Source organism: Dendrobium catenatum, unplaced genomic scaffold (genome assembly GCF_001605985.2).
Source record: "Dendrobium catenatum unplaced genomic scaffold, ASM160598v2 fragScaff_scaffold_1089, whole genome shotgun sequence".
Taxonomy (NCBI): domain Eukaryota; kingdom Viridiplantae; phylum Streptophyta; class Magnoliopsida; order Asparagales; family Orchidaceae; genus Dendrobium; species Dendrobium catenatum.
The window spans coordinates 155,179-173,565 of NW_021319551.1; the positions used below are offsets into that span (position 1 = coordinate 155,179).

Genomic DNA, 18,387 nt, shown 5'->3' on the forward strand with positions numbered 1-18,387 from the left:
ATTAGTCTAACTGCCAAAAAAAATAAAAAGAAATTTTAAAAGAAAGTTATATGCATCTTTCTTATTAGGGGCTTTTTATAAAAAACGATAAACCAAAGCAATACTTACCATTTAAATAAGGGTGTAAATGAGCCAAGCCGCTCGCAAACCGGCTTGAACTAGACTCATTAACAAGCTCATGAATAAGCTTGCCAAACCATGAGTTCAAGCTCAAACCAAAACTCAAGCTCAGCCTAACTTGGTTCATAAGTTAGTTGAGCTACTCGTTTAAATTAAAATTTATTTCAAAATAATATCAGAAAATGTATACTATATATTTTTAACAAACTCGAGCTCTCCAAACAAGCTCTACTAATCAAGTCAAATCTACAAGCTCAATAATGAGCTAGATAACAGATTTGGTGGCCTTTTTTGTATGTGATGAAACAAAATATGAAGAAAAAATAAAAAAGTGAGGAAATACCTTTCATTATCCACTGTGTGCACAGTCCCAAGCCTTTATACTATACAGAATTGGTGTAATCTTACTTTACATATTAGATATTTTCTATCTGCGCCGAAGAATTAAAAAAGATCACACCAATGTGCCAGCAAGAATGTTTAGCAATGCTTGTCTTGGCTTCAACAAACTTCCTGATTGTAACCAAATTCAGATTTGGCCATATGTTGATTTGATTTCAAAGCTTTCCACATAAAAGAAGAGTGGAAATAATTGCCATTCTACAGTAGCTTATGCAAGTAAATCTGCAGCCGGGGGTCATCTCTTAGGTGAGCCATATGGAGTTCGGATTCTGAGTTCTGAAATGTCCAAAGAAGGATCTGTGAAATTATGGCTCGGCCTCATTTGATAGAGGTAATGGTTGCTTGGACCATAGGTGATTGCGCCAGCAGAATAGGCTGGATGGACAGGAGAAGGAATGCAGCTTCTATTATACTGTATATGCGGGTGTCGAGGGCTCGAACAGGGGGAGACAGGTAATGACATGTTCATTCTCATGCCCATAAGATCACTGCAAGAGAAATATAATTTGAGAGTTAGATCAAGGTGGAGAAGAAACTTGCAAGCTCCTAAAAGAGTGCTCATTGCATGAATTGTCAGTTAATAAGGGATTCAAGAAGACATTGATGCATGCAATTTCACATCAAAGTCATAATACAAGCAATCTAATCATTGTTTGGGCTTGCCTTGTGATGGAGCAGGGGGGGGCATCCAAAATTTAGAAAAGCTTGTGTCGGGCACTTACCGCGAGCAATTTCTCAAAAAAAATCTCAAATGGAATTTGCAAGCAAACAGTAAAGTGGTTAACTGATTCTGAATATAAATTCATCTCAAGTAAGGTTAAAGTTGCCCCCCTCCCCCGCATCCCTTAAATATTTATGGCTTCGTCACAGTAGAAAGTGCTGACTATTAATCTAAAGGATTGATTATGACGAAAATACTTTTTTTTGCAAGTTAATGTGGGCATTATAACTTTCTCTTTTGAAAAAAATCAAACGTAAGGCTTTTTTTTTATAGCTACCATACTCTAAAATATTTGACTATAAGAAATTACTTCCCACCACCAATACTTAAAAACAAAAACAGCAAAATAAGCAATAGCGAAAACAGCAAAATAAGTCATAGCGAATCAGCGAGTGGCGTGAATATGAAATACAAAGCAGTGAAAAAGCCACCCCAAACGGACCCTAAGAGATAAGAAGATAAATGTACCTTGTATTTTCATGTACCAGGGGGGCTGCAACACGATGTCCTACTTCATAGTTTTTATCACGCAGAGGAGAAAGACTTCTGTTGCTACGATAGTCCCTAGAAGCCAGTTCACGGTGTACATGCTCATAGTTTTTATCTCGTAATGGAGAAACACTCCTGTTGCTGCGATAATCCTTTGTAGCCTGCTTCAGAATGATTGGAGATATGAGATATAGAAGAAAAGTTAATAGAAAATCAACAATTTAATAATCCCCTCTGCATAGAGTAACATTATATGATATATTCAATCATTTAGCTATGGGAAACAAAATAAAAACAAGTTCATATTATGAAGAGATGCATCTATAGCTTTAATGACAACAAAAACTACCACCAGACTCCAAAGAGCAAAACCATGCCAAATAAAAAATGAGCATCAGGATATGCCTTGCTAGAACGATTAACATATCTCCATATAAAAACTATGTTCACAAGAAGATTAAAAAGCTTTTCCATCTCTTTGAATAAAACCATTTAAAATAGGAAACACTATTGAGGGGCGTGTTTAGCATACTAGTTATTTAAAAAAGATTAAGCGATTTAAATTTCTTACAAAGCATAGAAGTAAATTTTTGGGATATGCTCAGACTGAAGACATTAATTATCTCGTAATTTCTTGGAAACTTCTCAAGAGAAGGAATTTTCTATGGCATTATAAGAGTTTGGTTATCCAGAAGAGAGATTATTATAAGCTTGAACTCTTTGGAAGAGAACGAAACAGCATGAGGAATGCTCCACATCGTGGTATCTTGTCTGCTTTCAAAAAAATCATTTTTTCTAGCGGAAAAGCCAAGAAAAGAATACTGCCTGATAAAATTTATAACTCAATGTTATAATCTGGGAAAAATAGGTACTTTTAATATGGATGGAGCTAAGATACAAAAGTGCTTCCGTTGGAGTCTTGATTGAGAATCCAATAAAAACTATGGAAGGATATGGCTGTGAGTGTCCGCAGTTAATCATGAAGTTGAGGCTTCATTTGAAACGACTTTTTTATTGCTTCTAGGTAACTTTTTAGTATAAAAATTTTAATTTTTATACTAAAAAGATGCTTCAAGAAATAGTAAGAAAACCGTCCGAAACAAAGCCTGCGAATCACCAAGAAAGCTGTAGTAATGACCATAGATCCAAGTAATCCAAGTAAACAAATTGGGCATTGCGAGATGGCTCAAGCTCCATTGGTCGTTCAGGACTCATTTGGCACAATTTATCAATTCAACTATATTTAAAAACAAAGGATTAAACGCAAAAATAAAATGCTTGGATCAATAACTGCTTTTTCCATTACTTGCACTCACTTGTTACCAAAGTAGCTTGAAACATCACAAAGATTTCACACCTGCTCAAGGGCAATTCAGCAAAACAAAAAAAATAAACCCAAAATTATCATTTTCCTTTGTAAAGAATAATTGCAGTTTAGATTTTTTAGAGACCCACAACAATGATGTTGTTGAACTCTTTATGTGATTTATTTGAAGATCATATACTACATTTAGATGTTGGAATTTAGTGTGAAGAATATAATATTAAAATCATATCAAATGATTTTAGGCGATTGTGAAATGTAATTATAAATAAACTAATGCCAGTTTTGTTTTATTGATTCATAAACTGTTATGTGATACATTTGATATTATCCTTCATTATGGAATTTTTTTTGGATAAAAAATATTGACATATTGTATTTTGATAAGCCAGTTTATAATAAGAGTTTATTGAAAAAATATTATGTCAATGGTGTGCCTTGTTCTACATTTTAAGATTACGATTATAGCTTACCCCCATATATCTGTATTATGACATATCTACGCTTAGTGTTGATATTTGTGCTTCATAGATGGTCAACGGATTCTTCTTAGAGAATGAACAAGTGAAATTAATAGGCTTTAACGAAAGAGAACTTCTGGCTTGCTTCAAGCTATAGGACATAAAACTTAACAATGTTTACAACAACATCAAGCCTTCATCCCACTGCATGGGGTCGGCAACATGAAACATTTTTCTCCATTGTATCCTATTTAGAGTTAAATTTTCATTTAAATCTAATAAACAAAAGATCATCTCTAATAAAAATTAACAAAGTTTAATTTTGCAAATTTCATATCGACAAGCACTGTGACACTGATATCATGTGGTAGACAAAGCTCACTTCATTGTATTAATGTTTTACGAATCTAAGAGATATAATGATTTTCAAAATCAACTGTTTTAAATAGTTCACAGAGCTAACAAGCATATAGAGAATAAATCTAAATAATTTTTACAACAGACTGGAACTTAGGGAGTGAACAATTAGAAGTTTCAAAACATACCCTTGAATAACTTCCTTCAGATGGATGAAACATGTCCTTGGCCATACTTAATTTTGCAATTTTTGTTGCAGCTTGATCACGCACAAAAGGATGATCCATTAATTGAGCTGCTGTTGGTCGATTAGAAGGATCGCGTTGTAAACATGACATTACAAAACTCTTAGCTTCAGAAGAAAGGTGATCCGGGATATCTGGTATATCTTTGCTATTCCCAATTTTAAATATTGCAGCCACCTGTGGTAATCAGAAAAACAATAAAGTTAGTTTCCCATTAAAACTTAGAAAAAATCTTATACATGTTCTGAGCAAATAAATAACGCACCCCTTCAAATCTACTCCACGGAGGTTTAGAAGTTGCCATCTCAAGTACTGTGCATCCGAGGCTCCAAATATCTACTGAGAGGTTGTATCCATTTCCGTTCATGATGACCTAAATTTTGAATTTTTTATATTAGATTATTGTTGAAGAATCAACATATATTGTAAGCAAAAACTGTGCAAATAATATCAGGGATGACTAACCTCAGGAGCCATCCAATAAGGGCTTCCTTTAAAAGATCGAATTGATGTATAAGAGGATATCTGAAATAAAAGAGAATAAATTCAACAAATAAGGACAACGAATCTCTTCTGAGAAAGAAGAATCTAAAATACACAACAACAAACTATCAATAGGTGCAAAATAGGAATGTCTTCTTAAAGAATGTATTAATTTACGAATGATTATGAAATATCTTTTATTTTTATTTTAAACGAATTTTCCAAATAGTGCAATTCTAATTCTCACTCAGCAATAATAATGGATTTTCCAGATAGCGCACTTCTATTTCTCTCTCAACAATTTGCAAAGCTAGACAATTCATGATAATACCACACACACATACAATCATGAATGTGCACGAATGTATGCTTGTATGCCTTCATTAGAATATAAAAAAGCTGAATGAGGAAGGATACGCTTATTTATAACAATATTACTGGCCCATTAACTTAGAGGCATTGCCTCTCACTTCCAAAGGGAGGTCAGAGGTTCAAATCACCAGAAAAAATACTTCACGATAATAATAAATGTCAATGTTTATTCAATACGATAATACAATTAATCAAGAAGAGGGTAAAGATTCATTGAACATACATGTTTGGCCATGCCAAAATCAGCAAGTTTGACCTCTCCATTAGGATCAACAAGTATGTTTGCTCCTTTGATATCCCTAAACATATAAAGAACATTATAAGTTCATATGCAAAAATAATAAATAAATCATTTTCATTCATTTGATTACAAATAAACAGTAAGTTACATTTGAACAATATTGATAAGAAGCAGCACCTGTGCATTGTGTTTTTCCCATGCAAATAAGCAAGTCCAGAAAGAATTTGTGCTGTATAGTTCTTGATAATAGGTTCCCCAAATGAGCCATATTCCTGAAGTAACTTATAAACTGACCCCCCTGAGACATATTCGAGATAAACTGAAAGTGTGTCATCGACCTGCATTAAAAAAAATCAAAATAAAAAAATTAACAATGACATCCAATCCTCGCCAATGTTATGTTTGTCTGAAAAAGAAATCTAGGACGTCAGGAATTCAATTATATATTTCAAAGAAAAATGAAAGCACTCAAGTCAAAAATAAATAAATACAGAAGATGTAAGTCTAATTTGGAAGCTGATGCGGACCTACTAACAGATGACAGCAGTAGAGCTTTGGCATTATCTGGATCGTTCTTGGGAAGAAGATGTTGCTTAAATATCCTCTTGGAATTATTGTGGTGTTGAGCGGTAGAAGCTTGGACTTATCATCTAATTTAAACTTGTTTTTTGTTTAAGATTTGCTACGGGGATTTACATTTAAAAGATGAATTCTTTTCTAAACTTTGGGATTATAATTTAAACACTATAAATAGTTACTCTAAAGCAAGTAATTGATAACATTTGACTTGAATTTCTTTTTCAAGTTGCGATCTTATGAATAAAAGGTGGATGCGTGATTTCTTCCGTAAGGCACAAATGGAAAAATGAGATTCCAGAGGAAGTCATCTCTTTGTATTAGCAAAAAGCATGTCTTTCCTTTTTATTTTCCTTTTATCTCTTGTTTTATTTCTAAAACATTATTTGATAATGACTTGTTTAGTGATTTGATTTTCATAAAAAATTTCGCACATTGGAAATTCAAATTGTGGAAATTAATTCATTGCTCTTGGTAATTTTGTTGAAATTCTAGGTTTATTTTGATCATTTTATTATCATTTGGTTTTGAACTCAAATATTATTATTTATATTTAAATAAAGTTGTTTATACTTGCAATAGATGAATCCTCAAATTTTTTTACATAAAAATATACAGCCTATCATATTAAGTGGATAAGGAAACTTTAATCATCAGTCTCCTGCAATAGAAGTAACAAATGAGATAACGATAGAGAGCATTTGGAGTAATTGGGGTTTTCAGGAAACCATTATATAGGACTCCATTAAAAGGTGTACTATGCTTATTTTTCTATCTTAAATCCCAAAACAATTGCAATAACCTTTTCATGCAATTGTATAATTATGTGAAACAACAAATTTTCACACTATAATAAATTAAAGACAAACTATTTCCTATCATATAAGGATGAGCAAAAAAGATTGAACCAAGCTACCCAAACAAGGCGGCTATTATCGGTGTACATTAAACAAAGAAAATGACTCATCAAGAGATTATATATATATGAGTAGAGCCTAAATATTGTTGTACATCGAAATGTTCAATTATCTATTTCCTGAAATATTTAATTATCAATTCGGCCACTTTGTAATGGCAATACCTTTAGATATAATTTCAAGATTATTATTCTTACCATATAAAAGAACTAAGTATCATACAATAACTTCATTATTCATACTGCTGTTGATTGATAATTTTTGTTTTAGCAATCATGTCAAAGCTTTGGTCCTCATGACCAACAAAACAAATAGGCTCATGATCAATTTACCCACACATCTCCCCATCATTTGATCTGCATGTGATGGATAATAACATATGGTGGTATCTAGGTGCCTTTTTCAAATAAATGATGGTCATAGAAATGGAGAAAGCCTCGCAACCTCATCCAATTAACCAAGAAAATCTGGCAATGATGCCTGTATTTTGTGAGTTAGCCTTTTGTGGAACTCCCTACTTCTCGTATAACGGTATAAGGTTGCACCTGTTGACTCCATAAGCTGATGTAACTAATGTATATCTCATCATTGATTTGATGATGGTAAATATTGTGTGGCATCATCAAATGATCTGCTAAGTATTACTGAGGTTAATCTTATTTTGCCAACTATGAAAAAGATGGTGATTTCCGCTAAAGCTTACTTACAGGATTCATCACCTGAAGGATGAGCTCAAAGATACAAGGCAAGAAAACTCAATTGAAGAATCAATGCTCCAAGTGTAATTTAGCTTATTGTAATTAGATTTATTGTATTTGATAGTCAATAAACTTACCAATTGCCTTAATGATTAAAAATTAATTAGGTATACTCAAAACTTATTTTAAATGATAAAAGATTTATCTCATAATTATAAAGAGATTCTATATATATTAGAATACTTCTCAATTTATTGATATATAAAAATTATTTTAAATATAATTTTATTTAGTAGGCATATGCTTAATTAGATCATCATTATGATGTTGATCACTTGTATATTTGCAAGTTTAATGGGCACTAAAGGTTTCATTATATGCATTGAATTTTCTTAATTAAGTTTTATTTACTATTTATTTTATTAATTACCAAATTAAGGAAAATATACTTAAGTATAATATCAGAAATTATTCCTCGTAATTTTCTTTTTGTACTGATGTCATTTTCTGGCCATCATAGTATGCTTTAAAAAAAAAAAAGCACCACTACTTTAGTTACAAAAAAAAAGTACAATAGAAAAATACAAATTCATATACTTGATTTAACCAGCTATCAATATCATCCACCCTAATCCTGACAACCAAAATTTAGGCCAAGCACCATAAGCATATCAATCTTAAATAAGTTTCATGCCGCAAGATATTTCAAAGTACTTAAGGAGCTTTAGATTACATATTCACAACTGTTTGCACTAAATCTATATTTTCAATTGTTAGTTTATTGATGCAGGAATAGCATGGATATATATTATATTATAGCATTTTAAGAGATAGGAGAAGTAAGGTGGATTAGATATTTTGATAAGTTTTTCGATGAAGATTATGAGAATACGATTGACTTTAGTGACCTTAGCACCTTAAATGAAATAGCTCCAATGGAAGATAACATTAGAGAGAGTCGCATTAGATGGTTTGGTCACATAAAACATCATCCTTTTGATGACCCGGTTAGGAGAGTAGATGTATTAGATTTAGCCTATGTTAAGAAAGGTAGAGAAGACATAAAAAAACTTACTTAGAAAATATTAGAAATGACATTTTTTTATTTGATTTAAATGAGATTTGACTCTTACACGACAATGACTCATGTAGCCGACCCCACATAGTGGGATAAAAGCTTGATGATGATGATGATGTTGTTGTTGTTGTACTTTAGAGACACTACTATTGCATTTCTTTTCTTAGTTGATGTTAATCCATATTTATCTTTATTTTAATTGTCATAGATAATACTATCATACATAAATTTAGGATAACTTTAATTATTTATTCTTTATCTTCTAGGGTCTTGTATTATAAATGGATATTTAAGAGTCATATAATAGTTAGTTATGATTATTAGAATGAAAAATATGATTAGCATGGTTCATTCTCATCTTAGGTTGAGTGACCAATTCTTCTTTGCTCTTCCTCCTACCTCAGCTTCTTCAAGGTGTTGACCTCGTTTTCGTCTTGATTTTTCTTCGAGCACGTTCGAGCGAGTTGATCGAGTCTAGTCGAGTTTGATTTAATTTAAATCGGCATTGATTTGAGTTTGATTTGTATAGAATTGGTTTGGTCGAGTCGAGTTGAGCTGTTTTGATCCAAAATCGATTTAGTTTAAGTCGAATTAAGTTCGATTTGAGTTCAAATGTTAACCCAAGCCAGCCCAATTTAATCTCAATTAAAGTCCAAATAGCTTTCTAAATGATTTTGGATCTCCATCCAAATCAAGAAAATGGCTCAACGGCTCTGATTCTACCCAAAAGCCCGAGCCCATTTCGGAGGAGGTTCAGATGGCTTTAGGTAGATCGAAAATGCCTAGCTCCTTTCTGATGCTTCTTTTCGCGTGGAATCGAGCGGGATCTCTCTGGACTGGTGTAGAGAAAAGCTCCATCCGCGGTTTTGACTAGGGCATTCGCTCCTTCTCCCTTCCTCGACCGATCTGCTCTCTGTTTCGCATAAGCAAGAGGGGCAGAAGCCCCCCCCACTCGGGCTTTCTCTCGGATTTTCTCCCATTTTTGCAGAGCCCAGGCGAGTTTCTCCCCCTTCTTCCTCTCTGGGTTCGCAGAGACCAAGAGCCCGAAGCCCCTTTCTCTTCTTCCATTCCGATGTCCCGACTCCTCCCACCCTTCGGTTCAGAACCAGCAAGCTCGAAGGCCATCCGACCCCCCTCGCCAGAGCCAAGTCCTAAACGGAACTCCCATTCCTCCTCTCTCGCTCACGCCCTAGCAAAAGCCTCTTTCTTTTCTTCCATTCGGACATCCCGCCTTCCTCTGGTTCGTAGAGGCTGAGCTTCCCCTCGACTCCATTTCCTCTTCTCGTGTGAGCCAGAGGACCGAGCTCCTGCTCCCGTCGCTCCTGCCTTCATCTGTCCAGAAGCCCTCTCGCCTCCTCTCCTCTCTCCATTTTTCGGTGGGTTCGCACAAGACAGGAAGGAGCAGAAATCTCTCCCGAGTCTTCCCGATTTTTTTTTTCTACTCGCGCAACCAGCAAGGCCGAAGCCCCCATCTCTTCCAGCTTTCTCTAGTTGGCAGCCCTAGACAAACTGAAGACCCCAAATCACAAGCAGCCATGGGCCACCCTCTCATTGGAATAGCTGAACCGACCTCCCTTGCTCTCTCAGATTCACGGGAAACAAATGACCTGCAAGCTTCCCGGCTAATTTCCCTCTCTTGTCTCTCACTCACGTCTAAAAAAGAGAAGGTTTGCTCTCTCCCTTTGATGGCACTTGGTGTTTGAGAAGTTGAGAGCTCAAATGTGTGCAACCTGGTAGAAGAAACAAGAGAAGTTGAGCCGGCTGGATCCTTTTTCCCTTAGCAAAACCTTGGCTGCAACTCTCCAATCAAAAGAGAAGATGAAGGGATCTACTGTTCACAAAGCTACAGTAGCTAAGAAAAAAAAAGAAGAAGATAGAAGCATGGCTCTTTCATGTGTCTATAGCTGCTAGAGCAGTTTTTCAAGCCAAATAGAAGAAGAAAAGCTACTGTTCATCATTCCAAGTGAGGAAAACGTGAAGATGGGGTTAATCCTGAGCATTTCGAATAAAGAGAGTTTACTGTTTGCTCCTGCTGATTGAAGATTCACTGAAGGTGGATGCACCTTGACCCATGCGAAGCAATACGCCATGATCCCCTACGACATGAGTAAGGGTATTTTTCACCTGCTTATTTATTGTTCTTTCACGAATTTATGATGTATATATACAATTCACAAAATGAGCTTGCTCTAGTTGTAAACTTCCCTGTACAGATGAATCTTTGTTTGTGATTCCAGTTTCACAAGAAAGATGACAACATTTCTCTAATTCACAGCACTAACATATAACAATTATTACCATTAGTTATAAATAGTATAAAAATGATATCACTTTTCATTAAAATAATGTATAAATTACATTTGAGAATGTTCCTAGACGCATGAGTTGAAGCTAGTAAAAGGCTTAGCATTTCTATCATTTAGTAAATTACACTGCTTTTGCAAGTCATTGTTGTTAATAAATTGCATTTCAAAACCATTTTACCGTTGTAGAAAAGGATACTAAGAATAAAATTAATTAATGGATCAAAATGTTACCAGCTCACTGCCATAATATTGCACAATGTTTGCATGTGAGAGCTGACTAAGCAAATTTATTTCCTGAGAAATGATAAAATAAGCAAAATCAATATGATTGTATAGCATGATACCAAAACACAAAAGATGATCACAATGAAGGCAGTTCTCTTTAGAAAGAGAAAAAGAATATTTAGTTAAATAAACAAATAAAACGTAGTTGCCTACCTGATTTAGTTGCTTGAAAGATTCTTTGGAATGGGAATCATCAGATATGACAGGGACCTCTTTAATAGCACACATTTGCCCACTTTCACTATCATATAAGTTAGAATAATCAATTTTCCATTATCGGGAGGAAATAAACTTCTTAAAACATTAAAATAAATGGCATAGTTAGTGCATGAGACTCCTGCCAATGCTAAGTCAGGGAAGGGATTCCTCGTGCAAGCTTTACCATACATGCCACATAGGTTATTACCCTGATTTGAGCCCGAGATATCCAAGTCACTATGGAGGCAAGATAACCTTAGCTCTAGGCCGGTCCTCTATATAGAGGATTCTAAATGTAAATGTAAATTCTATATCTAGCTCTTCTAAACAAGCTCAACAACTGCAGACTTCTTCAGCCTTAATTTCAAATTTACAAGCTTGTGATAAGAGAAGGAAGCTAGAAATACCTGTTAAATCCAATATAAACATGTCCGAAAGTTCCTCTACCCAACAACTTTCCCTTCTTCCATGATGATTGAGAAGGCCGTGAAGAAGAAGTTGGAGAATTAGGTAAGATTGGAGGCAAAGGCAGTGGTTGAGGCGGGCTCCTTAGACCATCTTGCATACCTGTGGGTGATCCGGGACAGACACAGACTGCACCTGAATGCACAGGGGATATGGAAAAAGGAGACACTCGTGAAATAGGAGCACAATTCACAGGTCTGAGATTAAACATGCTCTCTGGATAAGTTACAGCCGGAGAACAAACATTAGCATTTGCTGATGCATTGAATCCATGTAAGTGAATTTCCTTTCTCGGCGATACAGGTATCTCAGGGTTCCTTGAATGCTCCAAAACTGGATTAAGGGGTAAGAGATGTCTGGCTTCAGCCACATGCTGATGTCTTTGCGAGCCTTGTAAAACAGGCCTGCCCCTTGCCGTGTTTATGGGATCTGTAATTCTGAAGTGTCATAAAAAAAGGTGAAGATACATAAGGTTCAAAAAAGAGAACCGTTCATGCCATAGAGTTTCATACAGTTGAATTTAATACAGAAAATTTCTCAAAAGATCAAACAGGTTAATGGACTACTGTAACACAATTAAGACGGCAATGGCATCGCAAGCAGCCAGCTGCATCTAATCAATGAGTGTATTACGAATCATGATATCATCATAAGATGACCTGCTTCAGCAAAAATTAAATGAATTCTAATCCAAAAGAACATGACAGATGATAATATCAGGAGAATGAAAAATGGAAAAAAAAAAATTGCAAAAACACATGCTTAAAAGCGATCAGAAATCGAGAAAACGAAATAAGGGAACCAAATTTAGCATATTTCCTATTTTTAGACACTTATCTGACCTCACAGATCACAAGAAGTCCATTTTAAAAAAAAAAACTACCCTAAATAAACGCCCAGTCAATAAATCCACTAAATAACCACATCACCGCTTGCGACCAACCATATATACCACTCCTGTTACCGGGCATCAACTCTGATCGAGTATATGGCACAACCGCAAGTTCGAAATACCGACCTTCCCTTCCCCAAAAACATATGTAATCACCCGAACACTGCAGTGGCTAGAACCACAAACCCTAATCAAACCATCGACGAAAAATCATCCCAGAGATGAAAATAGCCTTCCAAGCGAGATCAATTACCTGTAGAAACCAAGATCAGGAGTATCATCGGACGATCCCGACGAGCTGACGCTGGAGGCGGAAGCCGAACCTGACACGGCCGCTATCGCGAGATCAAGCGGCGGTGGAGAAAGCAGTGGCGAGGAAACGAAGGGGCGCGGCAACGGATGTCGAGACGCAAAAACGCCCTTTGAATCTCCGTCGCAGCTATTGGAGATAACGCCTGCGGCAGATTCATTGGCCTCACTAGCTCGAATAACCCCATCAAAGCTGTTGGCTTTCCCCTTGCTCGGCTCCCACCAGTGTTTGGGAGTCAACGAGCAGTCTACCTCCGCTTCAACTTCCCTCAATCCAGGGTTCTTCCTTGGTGTCGATTCGGAGGCCGATGAAGACTTCTTCGCCTTCGATTTAGACTTCCACCAAGCCGGCATGTCTCGATTGATCCCGAGCTCGAGACCGCGTGAGAAAGAGAGAGAGGGAGAGAAATAGAGAGAGAAGGGAAAGGAGGGGAGATTTATAGTTAAAAGAGAAAGGGACAATAAGAAATAGTGTAATAGAGGGTGACAGCACAGCGGCAGAGCCGGCGAGGGAAGTAAACCTTGAGAGTCTCTCACGTGGCATTTGAGTATTGAATCTTCCTTGACTTTTGCGGGCGTCTGTATTTGCCAGGTAGGGAAGGCCGGTGCGGAAGCTTGCGCTGTTAGTTCGCGGACAGAGGTGGCGCGACCGTTTCAAATTTTCTGGTCATGTAAAATTTTTGGACTAAGAAGAGCTTAAATAAGGATTAATTAAAAGAAGTGTGATTAAAAATTTTTAAAGAAAAAAAAAACGTCAAATATTTTAGCATTTTCTAAAAAAATGTTAAATTATTTGGAATTTTGTTAAAGAAAATATATTTTGTCAAATATTAGTTATATAAAATGAGAGAATAATCAACAATTGTTGGTGGGCGCGACGCAGCACAAAAAACTATCCAAATGATATCTGACTGTCAAACAGACTGCACCGATGCGATTAAAATATCAAATTTATCTAAGGACCTTGTAGTTGAATTGAGTGAAGGTTGTCGATATCGATGGTTTACGAACGAAACATTATGCGGCGTTGCCCAAACATCCTCTGTTTGCAAAACAGACTTCATTGTTGCATCTGGAATGTCGAGAATTCTCCGAAAAAACTATCATTTTGTATGGGTCATTGTGTGAGATTCCCGAGAGAAGAGGGAAGGAGAAGGAGAAAGCAGAGAAGGCGAAACAGATAAATGTAAAGTATATTATTATGAGCAGCTTAGATGCAAGTATATAGAGAGTAAGGTAGGTAGAGTTGTAAATATATGTTGGTACAAAATATGCTAAGATGAACCATATGCTCACATCCTCCCACAAATTAATCATTCAGTGTTTGAATGGTTAATTTGGAGCGAATGTGGTTATAATGAGTACAAGAGAATGGTTTGGTTAGGATGTCGGCTATTTGGTCTTGAGATGGAATATGCTAAATATGAATGTTGCAATTGGAGATGTGCTGACGAATAAAGTGGTAGTCGATCTCGATGTGCTTAGTCCTGGCGTGAAAGACAGGGTTATTGGCTATGGCGATAGCAGAGATGTTGTCGTAGTGTATAGTTGTAGGTGAGCTTTGTTCGAGTTGAAGTTTGGAGGAAAGACGACGAAGCAAAAGAACTTCTGAGGTTGTCGCGGAGAGGGCCCTATACTCGGCTTCGGTGGACGATTTGGCGATGGTGACATGTTTCTTGACTAACCAAGAAATGAGATTTTGGCCCATAAAGGTGCAGTAACCGGAAATTGATTTCCGATCGGAGTTGTGTGAAGCCTAGTCAGCATCAGTGTAGGTTCAAAGTTGAAGTCGCCCGATATGATGGGAAGGCCGAATGTCATAGTACCTTTTATGTAACGTAGGATGCGTTTGAGGCTTTGGAATTCTTGAACCGTGGGTTGTTGCATATGTTGGCATGCCCGATCAGTAGCAAAGGCAATGTCGGGTCTTATGATTGAGAGATACTAAAGTGCGCCAGCGAGACGACGATAAAGAGATGGGTCGTGGAATAGCTGGATGTTGCTCGGTCGGTGTGATGATGCTGGAGCAATAGGAGTCGATGATGCTTTGCAGTGATCAAAACCGGCATCTTGAATGAGTTTGTTGGCATAGTTTTCTTGAGTGAGGAAGTAGCCTTTGTTAGTTTGTAGAACCTGTATACCGAGGAAGAGAGAGATCTCTCCGAGTTGTTTGAGTGTGAATTGTGAGTGAAGATCGTGTAGTAGTGCTCGAATGCTAGCAGGGTCATTTCCTGTGATAAGAATGTCGTTGACATAAATAAGTAAATATATATGAATGCAATCCTTTGAAAAAACAAGAAGGGTGGGGTCGGAGCAACTAAACCCGAAGCTGCGGGGCGCCTGTTTAAGACAGTAGAGTGATTTATGTAATTTGCAAACATAGTTGGGTTGTTGTGGATCCTCGAAGTCAGCGGTTAACGCATGTAGATATCATCCAGTAGATCGCCATGTAGGAAAGCATTGGAGACATCTAACTAGAGCATTGGTCATTGGCGGTTAACGGCAAGAGTGAGGAGCGTGCAGATTGTAGGCATCTTTGCGACCGGACTGAAGGTTTTTATGTAGTTCTCGCTGAACATTTGGTCATATCCTAAAGCAACTAGACGAGCTTTGTGGTGATCTATTTTTCCCGTGGGTAGCAATTTGGCTTGTATGTCCACTTACAACTGAGAATTCTCTTCTTTGACGGAGTGGGAACGAGTGACCAGGTCTTTTGCATTTGCAGTGCATTGAATTCTTCGGCCATGGCAGCATGCCAGTGTTCATGTTTGGACGCTTGCTTATAAGATGTGGGTGTAGGAGGAGGATTGGTGATGTTGAGTAGTGTGAAAATTTGCTTTGGTTGCTAGCTGCAATTGGAGGAGAAGTCTCTGTATGGTGATTATGAGGGGGTTTTGTGGACGGTGTAGTTGAGGAATTGGGTGGAAGAAGGGAATTAGATAGTGTGGATGTTGGAACCAGTAGGAGAGGAGAGGGTATGTGCTGAGGGAGTTGTGGATTGGAAGTGTTAGACGAGTTTTGAGTGGTGTAAGGAAAGATACTTTCGTGGAACACAACATGTCTAGATATATGAGTTTTGTGAGTGGCCAGGTTGTAGCATTTGTATCCCTTTTGATGAGGTGAGTATCCAATAAAAACGCATTGTTGAGAGCGAGGGGAAATTTTGTTTGTGGTGTAGGATTGAAGCCAAGGATAGCAAAGGCACCCGAAGGTGCGCATGTGTGAATAGGCAGGGAGTTTATTGTAAAGAATATGGTGAGGAGATTTGAGAGCAAGTGATTTGGATAGAAGGTGATTTATTAGATAATTTGCGGTGGCCAGGGCGTCGGTCCAGAAGTGATTGGGAAGTTGAGAGGCATGTAGGAGCATGCGGGTAAGGTCTAGAAGATGTCGATGCTTACACTCGGCTAGTCCATTTTGTTTGGGTGTATGTGGATAGCTTAGTTGGTGTAAGATACCTTGATCTTGTAGAAAGGAAGCAAAAATGGAGCTAGTAAATTCCCCTCCACCATCTGATCTGAAGGTTTTGGGCGTGGCATTGAACTGAGTTTGAATAAGACTGTAAAACAATTTGAACTTCATAAAAGTTTCTTTGTTTAGAATGCATAAAATATAGCCAAGAAAACCTCGTAAAATCATCAATAAAGACTACATAATAGCAAAAACCAGTGGAAGAAGGTGTTGGGGCCGGTCCCCAGACATCTGAGTGAATAAGCTCAAATGGATGAGAGGTGACCGTGCTTCTTGTATTGAAAGATTATTTGTGGCTATTGGCCAAATTACAGAAATTACAAAGAAATGAAAAAGAAATGTTCTTGAATTCAGGAATGTTATGAGCTAAGTGGTTGAGGGTCTGATGGTTCAGGTGTATGAGGTGAGCGTTCCAGGTTAATGAAGATGTCATACAAGCTTGAAGAGCTTGTGATGTGCTGTCCAGAGTCATGTTGATCTGATAGAGTCCATTAAGAAGATGTCCATGAAGAAGCATACGATGGTCCTGTAGGTCCTTAATTTCAAAGCCATTAGAATCGAAAGTAATTGAAATGGAATTATCTTTAGTCAATTTTGATACATATAGGAGGTTATGAGTAAGTGACGGCACGGGCACGTGAAAAAGATTGTAAAGACAAAGCTTACGATGGGTGTTCGATAGTGGAAGCAAACCTTGACCGTAGTTGTGGTTAGGTAGAGTGGATCTGTTTGCAATGGTGACAGATTCGTGGCCATGATAGGTGGTCGGTTGCTGTATGTTCGAGCTATCGGACGTTAAGTGTATGGTCGCTCCTATATCAAGAATCCATCCTTGCGGGACAGTTGGGGCTGGCTGAGCAAGCATTGCACGCGGGACATTAGGAATAGTTGGAGTGTACTTGAAATTGCATCTATGCCAGCAATTTATGGCAATGTGACCGATCTTGCCGCAGATTTGGCAAGTTGGTCGAGTGGGATTAGTGGTTGAGGTAGGAAAAGTTGAATCTCTGGTCTTAGACGACATGGGCGTAGCTGGCTTGTTCTTGAAAAATCATTTTTTACTACGATTTTGATTCTAATTTTACGATGTGGCGTAGAGTGCAGATGCGGACGAGATCGCTGTTTGATCTTTTTGGAGATCTTGAATGATGTGTATCTCCTCGCTGTAAAGAAGAGAATAGAGTGTATCGAGATCGGCGGGTAGAGTGGAGGTGCGGATAACGGTCTTGAATGAGTTATAGGTTGCCAGTAGACCATTAAGGATTTATAGAACTATGTCTTCCGGATCAATCTTTGTTCCGGAGGCGGCGATGTTATCCATGATGTTCTTGATTTGGGAGAGATATTGTTGCATAGTGAGATTGTTCATTTGAACATGGTGTAATTCGTTCTTGAGTTGAATCACACGAGAGCGACTCAAAGATTGTAGCCCGCATTCGAGTATTATCTAGACTTCCTTGGCGATCATGGACGTGATGACATAGGGTGGGAGAACTGGAGATATAGTTGAGAATAGGGTTGAGATAAGGTTGTTATCGATTAGGCACCACCGAGCATGTTCTTGCGAATTTGGATCTGTTGGCAGAGTTGTTTTGCTGGTGATGTGATCGACATAGCCATTTGCGGAGAGGTGCCAAATCGCATAATTCTTAGTAGTGAGAGAATGAGGAATAAGGTTCTTGATATTTGAGATGATAAATTTGAGGGATACCGGGATGGTGAGATCGGCGGATGTTTCGGCGAGCATGGAGGAGGCGGGAGGGAGGGAAGAAGCTGATTCTTAATCTCCCATTATCGGCTCTTAATACCTTGTGAGATTCTCGAGAGAAGAGGGAAGGAGAAGGAGAAAGCAGAGAAGGAGAAACAGAGAAATGTAAAGTATATTATTATGAGCAGCTTAGATACAAGTATATATAGAGTAAGGTAGGTAGAGTTGAAAATATATGTTGGTACATAATATGCTAAGATGAACCATAT

General features: G+C 37.4%; 1 protein-coding gene across 2 annotated transcripts; it reads right to left on the minus strand.

Moving 5' to 3' along the window:
• Positions 1-440: 440 nt before the first annotated feature.
• Positions 441-13,450, minus strand: LOC110098287 (mitogen-activated protein kinase kinase kinase 3-like). Of its 2 annotated transcripts, none has more exons than XM_020825061.2 (11): positions 12,884-13,450; positions 11,681-12,175; positions 11,229-11,316; positions 11,022-11,084; positions 5,393-5,553; positions 5,198-5,273; positions 4,585-4,644; positions 4,385-4,492; positions 4,063-4,296; positions 1,712-1,893; positions 441-1,010 (listed from the first exon to the last, which is right to left on the minus strand). In XM_020825061.2, the coding sequence occupies exons 1-11, from the start codon at positions 13,291-13,293 to the stop codon at positions 758-760; spliced, it is 2,130 nt and encodes a 709-aa protein (XP_020680720.1). In that variant the 5' UTR covers positions 13,294-13,450; the 3' UTR covers positions 441-757. The 2 variants fall into 2 exon arrangements, with proteins under 2 accessions (XP_020680720.1, XP_028554289.1); XM_028698456.1 differs by having other exon boundaries at positions 11,681-12,167; positions 12,884-13,055.
• Positions 13,451-18,387: the final 4,937 nt, after the last annotated feature.

Coding starts and splice junctions, on each gene's coding strand:
- LOC110098287 (XM_020825061.2), bottom strand. CDS start 13,293: ATGCCGGCTTGGTGGAAGTCTAAATCGAAGGCGAAGAAGTCTTCATCG. Junction 5,274..5,392: donor GGGAAAAACACAATGCACAG/GTGCTGCTTCTT, acceptor TTATATGTTTAG/GGATATCAAAGGAGCAAACA. Junction 1,011..1,711: donor CTGGTACATGAAAATACAAG/GTACATTTATCT, acceptor TTTCTCTTGCAG/TGATCTTATGGGCATGAGAA.